Genomic DNA, 20,615 nt, shown 5'->3' with positions numbered 1-20,615 from the left:
TTTATTTTATATTATTCATTATATTATATAATATATTAATACAATAAATCATATGTTAATATATAAGTAAATATTAAACATATTTAATTTATTATGTTATATAAATATGTATTATAATATAATATAATATAATATAATATAAATATATATATTTTAAAGCAGAGTTACCCTATAGCAGGGTGACAATTCCCCTACTAGATACCAGAGAGCCCAGTACCAGGAATGGGTTACCTCTTTTGGATATATTGGCCAATAAGGTTGATAGCTATTTCAAACATCATAGGTTATTGCCAACAATCCTGATGACCCTCTAGAACTTGACATTATGGCCCTATTGCTGAAGATACCACATGCTTGAGTCATGTGAAAACATGGAGACATCCAGCAGGCATTCGTCAGGAAACTTCATTCCTACTGGTTAGCTTTCCTAACGCTAGAATGTCTATGACTGGTAGACAAAAGTTAACCCTCAATCTTACCTAGCTGTGAACCATTCAAGGTACAATAATGACCAGCCTGGTAAGAGATACTCACTAGTGCAATAGTGGTACATACACCAGGAGTGTAACCAAGCACTTTCTGATCGGATTTAAGGCCTATTCCAGAAGACGGAGCCCATACCTGGCATCATTACTGAGGTCAGGAATCTGTGTCTAAACAAGCCAAAGGCCCTAAGAAGAACCTACTGGTAATACTCTGTTAAATGGACAGACCATTAAATCACCTCTTAATAATTTATCTATATACCCATGGATGAGTAAAGCTTTCAATTCTCATCAGAGAAGTGTCTCTCTGTGGTAGATAGTGATTAACACAGAGACCCACAACAGGTCAGTGTTCAGAGAATAAGAGACTGTGGGATGCTCAGACATTAATGGACATCACATCCTCTTCCTCCAAGGCTCAGGGTCACTGAGGAAGAAAAGGCAGAAAGACTGTAAGAGCCAGAGGCAGTGGATGACTGCAGAGAAATGGTTTTCAGAACACAGCAGTGCGGTTGCACAATGAACTCACAGTGGTTATGATAGCAACCGCAAGACCTTTGCAAGCTCAGGCCAGACAAAATCCCAGCATGGGGGTAGGAGGTAGGCACCAAGTCCCACCCCTGGCTGAGGAACTGATAGCTGCTGGGAGAGGAAGAAAGAATTTGCTCTAAAACGTAGCCCTTTGTAGACTGACCATGCTCCAGTGGAAGGACATATATGCATATACATATACATGTGCGTGGACATATACATATACATGCATATACATATGCATATGCACATGCACATACACATGCATATACATGAAGCACACACTGGAGTAAATGGGATTTAAGAAAAGGACAATACAAAATTAGGTGAGTAGGTGCCGGGCGGTGGTGGCGCACGCCTTTAATCCCAGCACTTGGGAGGCAGAGGCAGGCGGATTTCTGAGTTCGAGGCCAGCCTGGTCTACAGAGTGAGTTCCAGGACAGCCAAGGCTACACAGAGAAACCCTGTCTCGAAACAAACAAACAAACAAAAAAAACAACAAAAAAACCCCAAAAAACAAAATTAGGTGAGTAGGGATAGATTTGTATGTGAGAGAGGTTAACGTGATCAAAATACAGTGTATGAAATTTTCAAAGACTTAATAATTAAAAAAAAAAAATCCTCCCAGGCAGCTAAGAGCACTTGTGGCTCATCCAGAGGATCCAGGTTGGGTTCCCAGCACCCACATGGTGGTCCTAATCATCTGTAACTCCAGTTCCAGGAGATCTGATGCCCTCCTCTGATCTGCATAGTCTCGAGGCATAAACCTGGTGTACATACACGAGAAAGTATTCATACACATCAGATAGCAAAATAAATAGATCTAAAATGTTTTTTATAAAAAGTTTGAAATCCCAACACCTATGCAAAAAAGTTGGCATGGTTGGCAGTGACTGTAGTCCCAGCAGGGGGCACTAGAAATCAGTGGATCCTGAGAGAGATTGACCGTTCTCAAAGAAGTAAGGTGGTGAGTGATGGAGAAAAATATCCAATATTCAGCTCTGGCCTTGGCAAACATGGAACGGTTGTATTTGCATGCATCACATACAACCCAGATAAAATGTATCAATCAATCAACCAATCACTCAGTTTTTTGGAGAATGCAAGCCTTTTGTTTGCTCAAGAGTGGGCCTTCCAAGCCAGGCAGTGGTGGCACATGCCTTTAATCCCAGCACTTGGGAGGCAGAGGCAGGTGGGATTTCTGAGTTTGAGGCCAGCCTGATCTTTAGATTGAGTTCCAGGACAGCCAGGGCTATACAGAGAAACTCTGTCTCGAAAAACCAAAAGAAAAAAAAAAGTGAGTCTTACATACCTACTCTCAAGAAGTTAACTGTTGAGGTACATGGACAAACAAGCTCCCCTTGTGGAGGGAGAGCTAGGTGATACTGAGCGTGGGAGATACCTTCCTACCCTGAGCATCTCGCATGTGTACAGCTGTTTCCCTGCCTGAGCACAGAGCTTTCCTGCCTGCCCTGTAGGGCTCAGCACTTAACAAAGCTCCTTATGGGATAAGTTATCCGAGCAAAGCTCCCCTCTGGGATGCTCCCAGCTTAAGGTGTCTAGTGTCTGAGCATGACTGCTCATCTGAGACATAGAATGTTGAGAGCACAGGCCCTGTCATCCTCTCAGCTGTGGTAACTATGCCCAAATGCTCTGGTCACTTCCTAGTTCAGATGTTCAATGGCATACGATCAGCAGAGTGGGCAGAGCATGCATGGTCTATCAATGACACAGGATCTTCCTCCAAATGCAGGTCCTACGAAGAGGGCACCCTACATAGGTGAAAGTCTCATCTCATCTGTCCACTGGCTGCATCTCTTAAAAAAACAAAACAAACAAACAAACAAAAAAAAACTGGACTTTTCTTCCAAAATCTACTTGTGACAACTGGACTCTTCCCCTTTGAAAATGTCCTCAGACATGAATAAACTTGAAAGGGATAATGTGCCTTACGACCAAATTTCTTGATACAAATATTACATGCAACGTGGTTAAAAATGTCCAATTGTAGCCTTGAAATTAAGGGATGGATTGAGAGATGAAGCCCGGCAAAGGTACAACGCTGGGTGACTTCTGGGATTATTGTAAAAAAGAAATGAGTTTTGTTTTTGAGATGGGTTCTCACTGTGTAGCCCTGGCAGGTTTGAACTTGCTGTATGGACCAGGCTAGCCTTGAACTCATGAAGAACACCTCTTGCATGCTGGGGTTAAAGGTGTGTACTACCATGCCCAGATTTAAAAAAAAAAAAAGACACACAGAAGGTTAGAGGATACGGAGGTGGCAAGAGTTGAGATACTGATTAGGGGAAGACAGCATGAAATACCAGAGGAGAAGCTATCAGAACAGACATTTAGTCATCTCAAAGCTGTATCAGAAAATCACCAGATATCTATATTGTTTATAACTCTTCTCCTCGCTTTATGATATTCCTCTTTCCCAAGGTTCATCTATTTGTGGCATGCATGTATGTGAGTGCATCTTTTCTGCACGTGTGTATGTGTGTGTGTGTGTGTGTGTGTGTGTGTGTGTGTGCACATCTCAGCAAATGTGTAGGCACATGGAGGCCCAAGGTGGGTGCTGGGGACCATCCTCTATCTCTCTAACACCTTATTCATGGAAGCAGAGTTTCACAATCAACCCGGAGGTCACAAGCTGCTGGTCTCCTGGCCAGTTCTGCCTTGGGCATTCCTCTCTCTGTCTTCCAAGGAATTGCAGGTAGGCTGCTATGGCCACCTGAACTCCTGTCCTTTTGCTAGCATGCCAAAGATGTGTCCTAGCTCCCTTTCACCTTTTAATATTTATTTAGTATCTATTTTTTTATTTAATGTATATTTGCGTATGTGAGTTTATATGCACCACACACACGCATGAGCTCACAGAAGCCAAAAGCAGGCATTAGATTCCCTGGATCTAGAGTTATAGGCATTTATGAGCCACTAATTTATGTTCTGGGAACTGAGCCTAGGTCCTCTGTAAAAGTAGTAAGTACTCTTAAGTGCCCAGCCTTCTCCCCGTTCCCTTTTATTTTTATAAGATTTCCCTCCCTTTTCAAATAGTGAAGTGGGGTTTGGGGATGAGAATGGTTAATTCCAAGACAGATTCTCGGACACTGCTTTTCTTCTTGGTTGCTGGGTTCCAGAACTAAGACATGTGCATACACATGCGTGCATGCGTGCATGCGTGCGGGCGGGCATGCGTGTGTGTGTGTGTGTGTGTGTGTGTGTGTGTGTGTGTGTGTGTGTGTGTGTGTGTATGTGTGTGTGTGTGTGTGTGTGTGTGTGTGTGTGTGTGTGTGTGTGTGTGTGTATGTGTGTGTGTGTGTGTGTGCTGGGTCTTCTGTTCTAAGGAACTTTGTGTCAAGTTTAAAGCCAGAGGACACATGATCTTTGTGAGTGATCATTGCTTACCTCCTTGCACGAAGCCTGCTGCAATTCATGATTAAAAAGCTGTGAGTCAGAATACGTGGACACAAAGAGTCTCTAAGTATTCTGTCATCTCCCAAGTTCCCAAAGCCCTGCTTTCTAGGGAGACTCTCCTTCCTACCAAAACCGGGGTGAAATGGTGATCGATACAGCTTGGGGGACAAACCTGGATGATACAATTGAATTTATCTCTAAGATAAGCAAATGGAGGCTGTGAAGGGAAGTCCTGCATGCCACCCAGACAGCATGTGGCAGGAACAGAGGTCCTGGCTTTGGGATGAAAAATCCAGACATCCTCTGCCAGGCCAGTGCATACTGCCTGCCACCAGACTTCGTGGGCAGGTTGAACGTGATCCAGGTTGCCCTCGGGGATGGTGTGTGTGTGTGTGTGTGTGTGTGTGTGTGTGAGAGTGTGTGTTTAGATTCACCCTGAAGAGGGTAGAGGCTGTACTTTCTCAAGGGGAGAGCTATTTCACACCCTTGGAAGACCACAAAGGTGACTCTGATATGCCACAACTCCCTTCAAGTGCTGTGGCTGCCTTCTGTCCCCATGCCCCAAGGCAGCCCTGTGTATATTCAATTTACAAGATCTAGAAGCCCCAGGCAAAACCATGAACTCAGATTTTAGCTCAGTAACCTTCCCTGATCAGCAAGGGGGCTGGGGAGGGGGAGGGGCGCAAGGCAGGGGAATGAAGCTGGACCTTCACTCTAAATTCCCCCACCCCATCTTGGTCTCATATTGACACCTGGAGGAAGTACAGCTCCCAAGAGAACTCCCCGAACCCATCCATTTGAGCCCTGTAAAAGACATGAGTATTATAAAGAGGTATCCTAAATCCTTTAATGACACCCAAAGCAACAGAAAACCGGGACCTGCAGCAACCGCCCACTCACAGTTGTAAGAAAGAGCTTCGGGCACAGCTCAGCCATAGAACATTCAGTTCACAAGCACGGACAAGACCCTGGGTTCGGGGTTTGATTCTTGGATGCCACAGGCACAAGAAAGTAAGTATATTGATAAGATATACTTACTTTTATTATTGCTTTATTTTATTTAATTATTGTTCTCAGCAAATGATTATTTGAACCTGGAGAGATAACACATACCTTAAGAAATATATTGAAATCTTTGATTTTCAACTCTTTATGTGATGTACATGCAACACAAAAACCTTAAAAATAACCATCCTTGCAGCCAGACTAGAAGAATAGGATGCTACTGAAAATGCGGAATAGCACGCTGGCATTCTGTTTTGAAAACATCCCCCTCCCCAGCCCGAAGCAAAACATCTGACATTAGAAATATTTTTTTTAAAAAACAAAAATTGAAATGTAGCTGCAGCAATTATAACCGAAGACTTTCTCACTCACTATCAAAATCCCTCTGTTTTTGAATCCCTCACTTTTCAGTGTTACTTGACAAACCTCATCTACGTTTCCCTCTGGTGAAGCTCCTGAGCTAGTTTGGAAAAGCTCTGCCTTGTGGTGGCACTTCCCCTAAGCACAGGAGAAAGCAAGTGTACTGAGCTGAGCACCCAAAGCCCTCACAGTGAGAAGCAGTCCACAATGCTCCACTCTACACCCTGCTGCCTTGGAGTCCACAGCGATGGAGGCAGCTTCCCAGAATGAAGCCCATCTTCCCATTTGCTAGCAGTACCCCTTGAGTCACCGAGGCACTCTAGCTACCAAAGGGAACCAGGAAACCAAGGAAACAGGACAGGTAGGATTCAACACCCTTTTCTTAAATACAGCCCAGAAGGCACCAATATTCCTGGGCAGGTGTGAATGTACAAGCTCCAAACACAACCTGCATCCATGGATATGCAAATTATGCAAATGAGGTCAAAGAAAGGTTTGACTCCTGGCCCAATCTGATAAAGCCTTGGGGCCAAACACCCTACCAAGGCAGCAATGAACTTCAACTTTACCCTCCCAAGGCCCTGCCCTCCCCAACCCCCAGAGCATACACAGGTAATCCCGGTTTTGAGGGGTTCTGCATGGCTTTTGTGTCCCTTCCCTGCTCCAACCATCCAGAGTAAGTTTCCATTTCTCTGTGGCCTTTAGGCACGCTCCCTCCCCACTTCACCTCCTCCCCCCCACCCCCCACCCCGCAGCACTTCTGAAACACAAGCCATATTCCCACCCCACTTGTGGTGGTGGGTCTCTCTATGACTCAACCACAATGATGTTGGGGTTCCCACCCTCACCCCAATCCGCCAACATTACAGACAGGGAAAGTCAGTCTCTGTTATAGAAGGGCGCATAACCTTTGGATCAATAGAAAGTGGGAAAGAGGAAAGAACAAAATCACTGGGTGAGACATCTTAAAGCCAAATGAAAAAAACCCAAGTTGCTTAAAGTGGGTGGTCTCCCCAGTTCTGGGGAGCCTTTCTTTATCTGAGACGTCTATAACATTTGCAAGTAAAGGCAATGATCTTGCAAGGTGGTTTTCCTGAATTTTAAGCCTTTAACGGGTAGAGAAAAAGAGGCCACCTACTAAGTCTCTTCCCCGCCCCCTCCGCCCCCTCCGTTCTTCGCCCACAACAAACACAGCCCAAGCTTCCCCGTGCATCTGGGTTTGGAATCAAGGGCTTCTGTATTAAGGGCCAATCCCTTGGGAGGTAGCAATTACGCTGACTCTTGGGCGTGGAGTCAGATTTACTCTAGACACACTACAATCAGATGCCAGCCTGGGCGCCTACCTTAGGATGAAATGGTCCACAGTAGAGTTATTGGCGATGGTGACAGATGCGGTGACTACGTCTCCCTGCTTGACCGGCTGGGAGGGCAGCCAGATGACCACATTGCCATCCAGGCGCAGTTCACTGAGCTGGGTGCTATCCTGGGTGCGGTAAAGGCTAACCGTGCCAATCTTCTGCAGGTGGGATGTCCTGTCCTCCTGTCCATCCTTTCCTGGACGAATGGCATTGTCCTTCCTGGTGTCACCTCCAGTGCAGTCGCCTCGCTCTCCTCCTGGCTGTACAGCATAATACAGTTCCACGGGACTCCCCTCTGGCTGCTCCGTGGGCCTCCTGCGCCCAGACACCACCAACGAAGGGGGACTGAACCAGCCGGGCAGCATCTCCAGCTGGGCCACGCACAGCCCCAGGGCTCCACCTAGCCGGCAGCTGCCTCGAACCTCCCGGGTGTCTCGGAAAGCAAAGACCCGCAGGCAGGGCAGTTTCTCATCCCTGTGGTCATCCCAATCTCTGCCCACGACGTGGAAGAGCACCTGAACTTTGGGATGGCTCAGGTAGACTTTCTCCTGCAGGATGTAGGCCTTCAGCCTCCAGTCAAAAGGAAACTTATTGGTTGGGCCTAAAAAGTTGGGGTTCAACATCAAGTCCAGAGGCATGACCTTTTCTGCCGAGTAAGGCCCGTAGCTGGCATTTAATACCGGGGGCTGCTGGGCCTTGTAGGTAAAGAAAGACTCCACCCTGGACTGCAGGCTGGCATTCCGCAGGGGGTCAGGGTTGGTCTCCTTTAGGGTGAAGGCAGTCTCAGCTCTGAGGACATGGAAGCTCACGGGCAGGTACGGTGGCAATGAAGAGAATCTCTGTATATTATCCATGACCCCTCGGCCGTCTGTCACTAAGGAAGAGAGGAGAAAACATTTAAATCAGTAATGGGCAGCTTGTTATCCGGGCTGTTAGTTTGCGCAGCGATTTGGAACAAAGAGATGTAAATTCTAAAGTCCATGAAGACCAAAGCTATGGACTCCTTCAGGAAATAGCCAACCTTTCCAGGTGGCCCACTAATTACAGAATTATTAGGTTCAATTATGTAAAGTAGATTGAAGTATGTAAAACTGGGAGCTGATGGCTTACTTAGTAAAGTGCTTGCCATGAAAACTTGACCTGAGTTTAGATCTCCATTATCTTAAAAAAAAAAAGGCAAGAGTATGGTGGCTTACAGCTGTGGTCCTAGCACTTTTGGGGCAGAGACAGAGCAACTGATAAGCCTTCCTGGCCAATTAGTCCAGCCAAACCAGTAAGTTTAGGAGTAAGAAAATAACATGTGGAATAGAATAAAATCCACAAATAAACCCTGAAACAGAAAGGTTTAATTGGAAGTAAAGATGGCCCCTCAAATCCTGAGGCAAAAATATAGACTTTAATAAATACTGCTAGAGAAGTTAGGTAGACCCTTGTGTTAAAAACGACAATAGCAACAGCAGCAACAAACAACAACAACAACATTAAAATAAATTAAACTAGATCCAAATCTTACAAGCAAGATGAAACATCAGGACCAGAGAGATGATACAGTTGGCAGAGTACTTGCTGCGTAAGCCCGAAGCCCAGAGTTCAAGTCCTGAGTACCCACGTAAAAGCCCACATTAGGGAGGCAGAGGTGGGAAAATCATGGGGTCAGTTTAGCTGCAATGGTGAGCTCCAGGTCCGGTGAGACCCTGTCTCAAAATAAGCTGGAAGGCAATAGAGGCAGGCCCCCAATCCTAACCTATGACCACCACACACACCCGCCTGAGTGGGTGTAAACCGTCAGGCACGTGCATATGTGTGAATACATCACACACAGAGACACACACATTCACACGTACAAATCATAATATCAAACATTGATTGGACCCATGAAGAAGCAGAGGATGGTGTAAAGGAGAAAGAAGATAAAGAGAAAAGCGATGATGGGAAACATAGCAGACAGACAGACAGAGACAGAGCAGAGGAGAGGAAGAAAGCCCACCTGACCTCGATGTGATAACCCCGGACAGTATGAGGTAGAAAGTGTTTGGAAACAGGGGCTAGAAAGATGGCTCAACAGCTAAGAGCTCTGACTGCTCTGTAAGTGGGCCCAGATTCAATTCAGAGAGCCCCTACAGGGCAGCTTAAAACGGTCTAAATCTCCGGTTCCAGGGGAATACAGTGCCCCCTCTGGCCTCCATCGGTACTGCATGCACACAGTACATAGCCCTAAAGGCAGACACTCACGCACATAAAATATATTTAAAAGTGTGTGGAAATTCTTTCTACGATGTTGGCAACCCTTCTACCCACAATGTCAATGTCGGAAACACATTAAAAATATATTAAAGGTGTGTGGAATTTTTTTTTTTTTTGTTACTATGTTGGCAACCCTTGCAGCCACGTGGTCAAATACCAAAATAAAGGAAAGTGGAAATACTCAATGAAATAAAAAGAATGTGAGCAAGCCATTTGGGTTTTTTTTTTTTTTTTTTTTTTTTTTTTTTTTTTTTTTGGTTTTGTTTTTTTTTTCGAGACAGGGTTTCTCTGTGTAGCCCTGGCTGTCCTGGAGCTCACTCTATAGACCAGGCTGGAGTCGAACTCAGAAATCCGCCTGCCTCTGCCTCCCAAGTGCTGGGATTAAAGGCATGCGCCACCACCGCCCAGCCACCATTTTGGTTTTATAGCCCTCATTTTCTATGTACAGACCTTGCCTATGTGTTAGGACAAAGAGCAACAAGAGAAGCCCCACCTCCACCCCACCCCATTATCTGAAATCCAGGAGGAGAAACGCCTGTACTTATGTCTAAGGACTTCAAGCCCTCTGGTCATGTTGACCACTTGAGCTTGGTAAATTTAGTCACAGATCACTGAAGGCCATGTAGTCACTGCTGTCTCCCTTTATAGTTGATGGCAGAGTCTTCCTTATCAAAATGTGTAAGAGACTGAATACGTCAACAACCCCCTGGTTAGGAGGGAGCCCTCCAAGGCCCCCAGGCAGCTTCTGGTCCCCTTCAAAATTCAACTCATGTGGCGGCCAACACTCCTTGGTCCTTAGAAGCCCGCCTTCTGTCCTTTAGTTTATTCAGATCTGACAATGCTCGCTTGACCCTATCTGAAAACGAATGTTACTCTATCTATGTATCTTGCTGTCTAAATTCAAATCCCAGAGTTCAAATCCTCAGCATTCATGTAAAAGCCCTCCCTTGGGGAGACATAGCTGGGAAGATCCCAGGGGTTCTCTGGACAGCCAGTTTAGCTGTAGGGATGAACTCCAAGTTCAGTGGGAGACATTCTCTCAAAAATAGTAAAAAGGCCATAGAGGATGACACTCAGGGCCAACCTCGGAGCACCACACACAGCTGCATTAGTGAGTGTGAACCCTCACATACATGTGCATACATATGAGTATATCACACATGCGTATACACAGGAAACTGAAATACCACCTTAAGAAGCTGAGAGAGTCTGAGTCCCCAGTAAGCGCAATTAAGAACGGAAGCAGAGGAGGTTTGTCTGCAACTGGAGCACAATAAGAGATGGTGGCCACCTGAGTACTGGGACTCAGCCTCTGCAGCTTGAGGGAGTTGCCTGCTGGACCCTCAGGATGGACTTAATGTGTACAGTCCCAGGTTTAGAATCATGAGACAATTAAATCCATGCATATTGGAGCTGCCAGGATTCTACCTTAAGTCAGAAACGGGTGATCCATATGCCTCTCTCTCTCTCTCTCTGTCCCAGATGACTTATCAGCCACTCAGGAGGCTAAGAGCCATTTGCTTGTCCAAGCTGAGAATCCCCAGGGGAGCTTGGTCTTTCAATGTTCAGGACACCTCTAAGGGCTCCGGCTGCATACGGGGCTCAAGATCACAAATGCCCAACTGCTACCTTGGCAGCCTCTGATCAGCCAGCCTCCTTGCCTGGTCTTTGCAAATCCCAAGAAACCCAAACTATCCTCCATTCCTAAGAGAGAAGCTGGGAGACTTTTCTCTCCCTCTTTTTTTTTTTTTCCCAATCTTCCTCTCTGAGTCTTCTTCCAACCCCAGCCTGCAATACACCCTGAGCATATGGGACACCCTGCTTGCTCTCCTCTGGAAGCGTCCCTAATCCCTTCCTGGCAGGGACACTGGCAAGCAGATCAAAGCTGCCTTTGGTTCTTGGTCCAGATGAACTTGGGTTGTCAAGATGTCTCTTCAAAGAAATAATGCTCTGTCCCTAGCCCAGAGGCCCTGTGCTGGGGTCACCAGTGACAAGGGCACCTTCATTCCTTTCTCATTAGAGACGGCTGGAGAGCTCCAGTTTAACCCACTCAGTCCTGGTCGAGCTTCAGACACACTCAGAAGCTTTGCCAAGGCACAACATTCCAGGAGGAGTCCTTAGAAGTGTGGGAGCGGACTGTTTAAGAAACGGACTATATTTCGCAAAATACCAAAAGGCTAGTTGTCACATCTAGTGGTGTTTATTTTTAAGAGTATTTAGTCTGGTCCAAAGGGCTCTTGAGAACTTGAAGGAGAAAGATTTAGAGAGAGTTTAATTTGGGGGAGATAGTGAGACAAGGTTTTGCAGACTGAGCTGAGCATGAGTTTGCAGGGTCTACCTGCAGCAGGGAGCCCTGGGAACAAGAAACTTTGTCAACAAATTTCTCCATCTTTCTTCACTCTTCCTGCACAGGAGAGGTCACCCCCTCCTCCCTCTCTCCCTCTCTCCCTCTGTCCCTCTCTCCCTCTCTCCCTTTCTCCCCCTCCCTCTCCCCACCTGTGTGTGTGTGTGTGTGTGTGTGTGTGTGTGTATTGTGCAGGTACGAGTATATGGGAGGTTATGTGGAGGTCAGAGAACCATTTCAGGTGCCATTTCTAAGGCACTATCCATCCTTTTGGAGACATGGAGACAGAACAGGGTCTCACACTGGCCTGGGCCCTCCCAACTCATCCCAAGGATTTGTCTTTTCCGTGCCTCCCCAAAGCTGAAATGACAAGCATCTACCACCATGTCCAGAATTTTAAATGCGGGTTCCAGGGATTGAACTCAGGTCCTTGTATTTGCATCTCCCCTGTTCCAGGGGAGGGTAATTGTTTCTACTTTCTTTAAAAAAAATAAAAAGTCTACAAACAGCCTTTTTGCTTTCGGGCAAATGTAGAGTTTAGTCCCTGCAAGATGAAGGTTGGGGTGACCTTTCAACTCAAATCTTCCTATCTGGGGGCTCTTTGTCTTTTGGGGTCACTCTGTATCCTCAACATGCACTATAGGGCACTAGCTCTGGTCTCCATGTTGAACCTAGTTCTGAGTCCTTCTAGTCTGTGAGATTGAACCCAAGTCAAAGATACGGTTTGGGAGCTTTGGGTAAAAGCTAAGGGCAAGGAATTTGGGTCTGAAGATATCCACATTTGATCTACTCCCCCGCCATGTGTTAGTGGGCGCATGGTTACTTTCTGCAAGCTTTTAGCTGTCAAGATGGCTCAGCTAATAAGTGCACTTGCCGCCAAGCCTGACGACACAAGTTCTGTCCCTAGGACCCACGTGGCAGAAGGACATAGCCAACTCCAAAAAGCTGTCCTCTTACTTCAGAAATACCAAACAAAGAAAAGAAAAGAAAACCTTATACGTTTCAGCCACAAATATGGCGTATCAAGGCTAAGTTACCATCGTCTTTTTAGCTTTGGACACACACAAAGAAACAAGCCTGGGCTGAGTGCTAGGGCTTGAGGGTATGTGCAAGAGAGCTGGCTTATCCCACTGATCATACATGAGCCAAAGGTGGTGAAGCCATCAGATGAGGCAGCCTAGTCCTGGCTAGACCAAAGCTGATAACAGCCTCTAAATTTGGGGGTTGTTCTGCCATGGAGCCACACCTGATGCCAAAGTCAGTAACCACCAAGAATTATCTGCATCTCGGCTGGGATTTTAAAAGCTTTGGGTTGGAACTTCACTCAGCCAGATCTTAACAAATATCCTATGAGAATATCTTCATATAGATGAGGAAATGGGGAAACAGAAAAAAAATGTGACTTTTCCCCCATGGGAACTTAACTGTACGGATGTTGTTAAAATCCATGCCAGTTGGCTGGAGTCAGAGGCACACCCTCCCCACCTTCCCACCTCCCACACCTCCCCACCTTTCCCTCACCCAGCTATGTGAGTATGAGAAAGTTCAGTGATGCGCATCATATAATGCATTTAGCAAGAACCTGACTCCTGATGAGTGTCCAATAGGGTCATGTTTTGGTAACTACTGCTTTAGGGGTATCCATGCAGGTGCATATGCACATATGTACACACCCAGTTTTTTCCCTCCACTGGATTCTGGGGATCCAACTCAGGTCCTCAAGCTTACATGTCAAGCCTTTTACTGACCGAGCCCTTTCAGTCAGACACTTTCGTAACAGAAGCCAGATATATGCACGTACTACACTTAATCAAGAGGTTAATAGTTCATAGTTTCTCTGATTGAGATAAATAATGCGCTAATACCAATGGACTCATTTTTTTTTAACCGATCCTTCTAAAAATTAAAAAAGAAAAAACAAAAAACCAAGATCACATGACCCAAATAGCTACCTGCCCAGGGGTCTTAAGGCTTCTCACATCTATATTAAGTGAGTTGATCCACATTTGTTGGTGAAGACCCTGTGCTCTTTCTCATGATAGAATTGCTCAAAGAAGGTGCTGGAGAGATAGCTAGGGAGTCAAGAACACTCACTGCTCTTTCAAAAGACCCAGGTTTTAATTCCCAGCCCCAACATTGGGTGGCTCCCAACCACCTGTGATTTCAGTTTCAGGGATCTGAGACTCCCCTCTGGACTCTGAGGGAACTGCATGTCCTAGGCACGCATACATACATCCTCGACACTCAGACTCACACGTACAAAATAAAAACAAAATATAAACAAATTATTTATTTTTTTTAAGGAACTATTCATAAAGAAGGAGAAGGCCACCACTTTCCTGATGTAGTTGACTTTTTGAAGCCTAAATCTTTCCAATATGCCACCAAGCATCTGCCTATGACCCTAGTGGCTATACACATACCCCTCTGCACTCCCAAAGGCCTCAACACTGTGCATGTTACCAAAATAGCACCCACGTTTGGGGAAGTTTGGGTCTAGCTGGTTCAGGAGCTAGAAGCATTTGCAACTCTTCCTGTATTGTCTTGCCGTCTCGTGACTACACAGGCCATACTGCCTAGAGCCCCTGAGCTCTGACTAACTTCCTAACCCTCGCTCTCGCTCATAGCACCTGTTAGCATCTCTAGGGAAGACAGGATAAATGAGAGATCTCAAGGGTCTGAATCAAAGTCTCAGACAAGCCTCTGCCGGCTCCCGAAGGCCACGCTGAGAGGCACCGGGAGGCCGCTTACAGCTGTACCTTTCCATCTGGCCTCCACGCCACAGGCAGAGTGTCCACTTCTGTCTCCCTCCCTGTTTATCCATTTTCTTTATCTGTGCTTGCTGGCGGCAGCGGCGGTGGCAGGGATATTGCGTCCACCATCAGTTGTTCATCAGAGAACTCCGGTGCAAAGCCACCACCGGAAATTGAGGTTTTGAGATCCTGAGATAGTGATGGAGTTGATGCTCCTGTCACTTAGCATCCAGACAGAAGACCTCGGGGGAAATGACCCTGTCAGTCCACATGACGAACTGCTGTCACCACGAGGCTCCCTCTCTGACATGCTGACAGAACATGGACTCTTTCCAGTTGATTCTCTCTGGGCGGAGATGGGAAGGGCAGGAAGGCGCATGCAGGTGGAAGGGGGTGGGCTTAAGGACTCGGGAAGGAAGGGGGATGAGTTACAAACAGGCAGAGGGATCACTCGGGTGTGTAAGGAGTGTAGTTTGGTCTAGGTGTGTGGGAAGGAGGCAGATTTGCCCAGATGGGGTAAGCAGTAGTAACCCATAGTGTAATATTATACAACTGATCACACACCATGGTGGGTTGCTCCAGTCAGCACAGAGACAGTGGTAGCACTGCCATAGAATACAGTTCCAAGTTCTCCATAGCCCAGTGATGTCTTGGTCACTATATACAGTGGAGACATTTTAATTACTCAGACATCTGTGGAGATTCTGGTGGGGACAAGCATTCCTCATAGCCATCAGATATGAACAATGCACCAGTTATGGGAAACACACATACCTGATAATAACCACTCTAGCCCTGGCTTAAGGATCCTTATAAAGCTCCTCGCAATGAACCACTCGCTATAAAGTGTGCTCAGGAGGATGCTGGCCACTGCTCCCTGACTGCACGATCAGAGTCTGTCAACCGCATCACAGGCCCGGCCCAAGGCATGGCATAGGCTATCTGACCATATGAGTGATATCACACCCAGTGTGATAGTCAAATTGCAGGGGAATCACCCAAGAGCATGGAGTTCTCAGAAGGTACCTATGTCACTAATTGATGAATGACATCTAGATCCTTCCTGCTTTGAAATGAGTAACACTGGAATAGAATCTCCAAGAATATATATGGCCAGGGCAACTGGAGTTGTTTTAAGATGGGATAAGGATGTCTATAGAATGTTGAAGAGGGAGATCCAACTAAGGGTGACTAATTATCTGCCTGAGGGGGATACTGGTCATACCAGGCACCCCCCTCTCTCTATATATATGTATACATACATACACATACACACACACATATATATATGTATGTATATATATATATGGTGGATGCTACTTGCACATATATATGTATACATATATATGTATATATGTATGTGTATATATACATATATGTGTGTTTGTGTGTGTATGTGTGTATAAATATATAGAGATATCTATATATGTGTGTATAATTTTGCATATATTGCAATATATGATTGTTTTAGATTTGATTATTTTCATGTATGTTCTCTCCCTATATCCGTGTCTAGCTCTCTGCACGCACATGCATGTACGTGCCCCTGCAAATGAAATACAGATGTCAAGAATGTTCCACAATCAATGTGCCTCTTTTACTTTGGAGACAAAATCTCTTGCTGAACTTGCTTGTGATCTGGACAGACTGGCTGGCCAGCAAGCTCCAGAGATCCACTTGCCTCTGGCTTCATGGTGCTGGGGTCATAAGCACATATCAATGTACCCAAGGATTTTATGGGCCCATGCTGGGGATCGAACTCAGGTCCTCATGTGAACATGCAAGCGCCTTCCCGAGTGGGCCATCTCTCCAGCCCCTGGAGACATTGCTGATGGACAGGTGGATGCTACTTGCACAGAGCAGGTGCAGGTCTGCAGGGCTAATAAGCTCTCCTGGTACACAGGGCCGTCCCCACCACAAGTTCCCATATTGTCAGAACAGAGAAACCCCTGATCCAACAAGGTCCAATGGCAGGTGAGAAAGAGACCTTAGCGGCTACATGAGTGAGAAGCAACCTAGCTGGTGGGGGTTGGGGGGAGGGGGGGATTTCAGCGGAAGCTTTCTCCAGCTCACAAGAGAAGAAACCCATTATGGTAAACATCGCTGGAGTCAAACAAAAGCCATGAGGAACTGGTGAATCTCTGAGCTACTGGTGACAGCAGGGAATCTTTATTTCTTGTGAGAGTGTCTTATAACTTTCAAGTCTCAGAATCTTCATCTCTATAAAGTAGACAAAAGACCCTCAGAGCACAGCAGCTCCTCTCCTTGGGTCCTCAGCAAGCCTAGTGATGGGGCAAGACGTTATCACAGGACTGTTATTCTTTACTTCCCTTCCTCCCCTTCTTATTTGTTTTCCTCTTCTTTTCCATCCCCTCCACTCCCTTCTCTTCCTCTTTCTCAGTCTTTTTCCTCCTTTCCTATTTGAGTCAGAGTCTCTCGTAGACAGGATACACATCAGCTCACTCTCTAATCAGGCTGACCCTGAGTCACGTTGGAATCATCCTGCCTCTACAATCCCGGGTGCGGGGATTACAGGTGGATCAGCACACCTGGTTAACACACTGCTGGGCATCAAACCCAGAGCCTCATGCATGCACTGAGCCACACCCCAGCCTTTTCTTATTTAGAATCCATCCTTACTTCAGATGAAGTTGATAAGCTATACTAGAGCTTCTGAGGTTTCAGAAGTCCAAACATACACACACACACACACACACACACACACACACACACACACAGGAACACACACACACTCCATTTGAGTGACAATCATGTAAAAAGGAATCACAAGTCCAGGAGCAGTGACTTCCCCTCATGTGCCCAGCATGTTCTGTATCAGATCCTGGCTGCTCACCCCCACTCCCTTAGACACCTGCAGAAGGCATGCAAGCCTGGCCCAGTGTGCAGCAAGGAAAACCGGATGGTGAGCACCTGCCAAGTGGCTGCAGCTTGCCGGTAACTCGAGCCAATTTGAATTTTTCCCTTTTCCCATTTCTGATTTATTAACATTCCTTGGCTACAGGACTTCTCCCTCTGCTAAATATGGCTCATTGTTTCCTTTCTCTTGAAACAAAAGGTACCTTGATAAGTGGATTATTTGATTTCAGTGCTGCTTCTGAGGGGACTCGAATACCTCTTGCTGAAATTACACAGTGGGGTTTGCAATTTCATAACACCAAGACTCCCCTTGAAAGATGCAGGTTCTTAGATTCCTGTCAGGGGCCCCTGAGGGGATATCCCCCTCTTCTTTTCTCAGGGAGAGCTGTGGGACCAGTCTCTGGTGCTGCTTGATTAGGACCCTAGAAACAGGCAAAGAGCTTTGTTGTTCAGAAGCCAAAGCTGCAAGACAGCCAGTATCTCAGGCCGGATGGGTATGGAAACTGCTTTGGGTAGGTATAGGCCCATGGTTAAGTCTTGGTGGTGTATAGAGTTTCAGGCCATTGGGGTTTCTGCGCTCAGTTTGTGCTGGCCCTCACAGTGGCCCTGCGTCTTCCTGCCTTCTTTACTTTATACTCTTGGCTACAACCCAAACCAACATGTAGATTCTGATGGGCTGAGGCCCAGCTTCTTCCAAGAGAGGGAATGTCAATTTCTCCTTACTCCCAGAACAAATGGTCACCATCTTAGCATCTTCAAGGGACAAAAGTCCCCTTTTGGTTACTCTGGAGGTCAGAGATCTGAAGTCTGGATCGGGCTGTGGCTGCAATCTGTTTAGCTTGGCACCCCAGGAGAGAATCTGTCTCCTTCAGTTTTCCCATCCCCTAGGGGCTGCCTGCCTTCCCCTTCTTGAGGTCTCTCTTCTCCATCTGCAAAGCAAAGGGCTCATCAGTTTCCTCCCATTCTGATTTCCTGCCGGCTCTGACCCCTTCCTGGAACTTCCTGGGGAGTCTAGAACTCCTTCCTCTTCCACGGTGATCAAGGATTAACACCCCATCTCAAGATCCTTAGCCAGTCCCACCTTCTGCTATGGGATGGTGGGAGGTCACAAAGCTGCAGGTTATGGCCCCCAGAACGTATGAACTTGACATGCCTGGTGGGGAGGATGTCCCAGCAGGGAGCATGAGCGCACCTCTAAGAGTGTTGTGGTCTTCCAAACTTAAAAGCCAAGCATCTGGGCTCCCAACTCTGGGGATTTCCATGGTCACACGGCTCTAATATTTGGGGTGTGCTAAGGGAGAACGGGATCAAGAAAAATGCACCATGGAGGGAAAGGGAAGAGAGAGAGAGGAAGAGACCAGAGTCTCAACATCCTTCCGAGTGCACCCTGCAACGACCTAACCCCCTTCCACTGAGTCCTACTCCTGAGAGGTTCCACCCTAATGACTGGGTTTCAAGGGCAGACTCAGACTCTGCTTCTTTCCTGCCAGGTCTGTCTCAGACAAGGATGTGTTGGCCAGATACTGTAAAGCACTGCCCACTGAACACACTCACACACTAGCAAACCCCTTTAGTGATCAAGCAAAGAACTGGTCTTCAAAGGCTGCAGGAATGTAAGAAAGAGAGGCGCCTCCGCTCTTCCTGGTATTGCAACTTCCAGCGGTTAGGAGAGCCCTTTGATGAAATTTCACCCAAAGGTTGCTTAATTCCCTGTATGTGTGTGTGAAGGGGTGCACAGGTACATGCGTAAGCATGCATGTGGAAGGTAGAGGTGGACATTGGGTGCCTTCTTCCATGGCTCTGCTTTTGACATATTGAGGCAGGGCCCCTCACAGGAAGACACATCTCACCTCTTCTGCATATCTTCCTAGCTAGCTTGTTCTGGAGGTGGTCCCCCATCTCTACCTCTTATAGGGGGCATGGTTAATTCTCTACATGCATACCAGTTCTCCTGTTTATCCTACAAGTCCTTTCCCTGCTGAGCCATCTCCCCACCCCCACTCAGAGGTTGCTAACCCTCTCGGAAAATTGCATTCATCTATGAACTGTTCTTAGTGTTCATTCCGTCCATAGAAAAAACAAACAGCAGTGGGTCCCCGGATCCCGGTTTGCTGACTCTAGCATGGAGGGAGCCTTCCTTGAGCTGGGTTTTGCGCACAGCTGGTGGTCACTGGCCTCCTCTCCAATGTGCTTTATAACCTGAATCACCCACCCCACAGTGGAGTAACAATGTAAACATGGTTTCCACTAAGCATCTGCAACAGTTTGGAAATGAGAGGGAAAATAAATACGGGGGTGGGGGGGGACTGGAGTGGCATAGCCCAAGAGGGATTTAACGAACCACCCTATGCTCCCACAGCATATGGCTGCAGGATGCTTCACAGAGTCTATTCAGAGAGAGGCGAGTGGTGAACGGCAGATGGTGTCATTATTTATGTGAGAACCCGACATTAATCCCAAGAGTCCAAATTATCTCAATTCATGTCAATAAAAAGGAACCAGCGTCCCATCTTTGTGGCCATCTTTTTTTTTTTTCAAAAAAAATAAATAAATAATGAGCTTATTTTTAATATACTGCCCATATTTCCTTTCCCTGTAATTACAGTTAATTTTTAAAAAGTCTGTGTCCTGTACAGGCTCTGGCTACCCCCGCCCTCAACACACACATGTGAGTCTCATTTGCCAGTACACATCTGTAGGTTTGTTTGATTATAGCGGAATTTGGGATGATTACATTAACGAGGAGTCCTGGGGTACAGAGTAGAACATGCATTCTTGATGGTTGAGTAAATACAAGAAAAGATCACCTCAGAGGATGAAGGCCATTCATCACGTATGGCCTAACTCTCTGATTTGTGACAAGGGCATTTAAAGTGACCTTTCTGAGAGGGAAATGGAGAGTAACCCACTCAAAAAGCTGACCCTTAGTGGCACTAGAAATGTACATCAAAAATCTGACCCTAAAAAAAAAAATCACTCTGGGCTGAGTACGTATGCTGATGTATATGTATGACGTGTGTGTGTGTGTGTGTGTGGTTTGATGTGTTCTGTGTGTATGGCGTAGTGTTTATGTGTAGGAGGAGTTGGTGTGTGCTGTGTGTGTGCTGTGCTGTGTGTGTTGGGGGGGTTGTTGGTATGTGATGTGTGTGGTGTGTGTGTGTTACTCTGTTCTCATTCCCTATGACATTACCTATCTTGTTGTTTTATGAGAGCTCAGTGATGCAGGGATTGTCCCTTCTCT

The 20,615-nt window shown here is 46.4% G+C and overlaps 1 protein-coding gene and 1 long non-coding RNA gene across 4 annotated transcripts in view; one reads left to right on the top strand and one right to left on the bottom strand.

The window, feature by feature from the left end:
* LOC116068462 overlaps nt 1-6,094 on the top strand; it is a 17,500-nt gene extending 11,406 nt beyond the window's left edge. For both annotated transcript variants that reach the window (XR_004109594.1, XR_004109592.1), the window contains one exon: nt 5,850-6,094. This is a non-coding gene — a long non-coding RNA (uncharacterized LOC116068462). The remainder of the gene's footprint in view (nt 1-5,849) is intronic.
* Nucleotides 1-20,615, bottom strand: part of Tmem132c (transmembrane protein 132C) — a 316,564-nt gene that overhangs the window by 197,927 nt on the left and 98,022 nt on the right. For both annotated transcript variants that reach the window (XM_031338035.1, XM_031338036.1), the window contains exon 2: nt 7,142-8,030. In XM_031338035.1, coding sequence (XP_031193895.1) covers nt 7,142-8,030 — 889 coding nt within the window. The remainder of the gene's footprint in view (nt 1-7,141; nt 8,031-20,615) is intronic.

Source organism: Mastomys coucha, unplaced genomic scaffold (assembly GCF_008632895.1).
Source record: "Mastomys coucha isolate ucsf_1 unplaced genomic scaffold, UCSF_Mcou_1 pScaffold22, whole genome shotgun sequence".
Taxonomy (NCBI): Eukaryota; Metazoa; Chordata; class Mammalia; order Rodentia; family Muridae; genus Mastomys; species Mastomys coucha.
The sequence above is the reverse complement of the archived record's forward strand: the minus strand, read 5'-3'. Positions and strand labels throughout refer to the sequence as shown.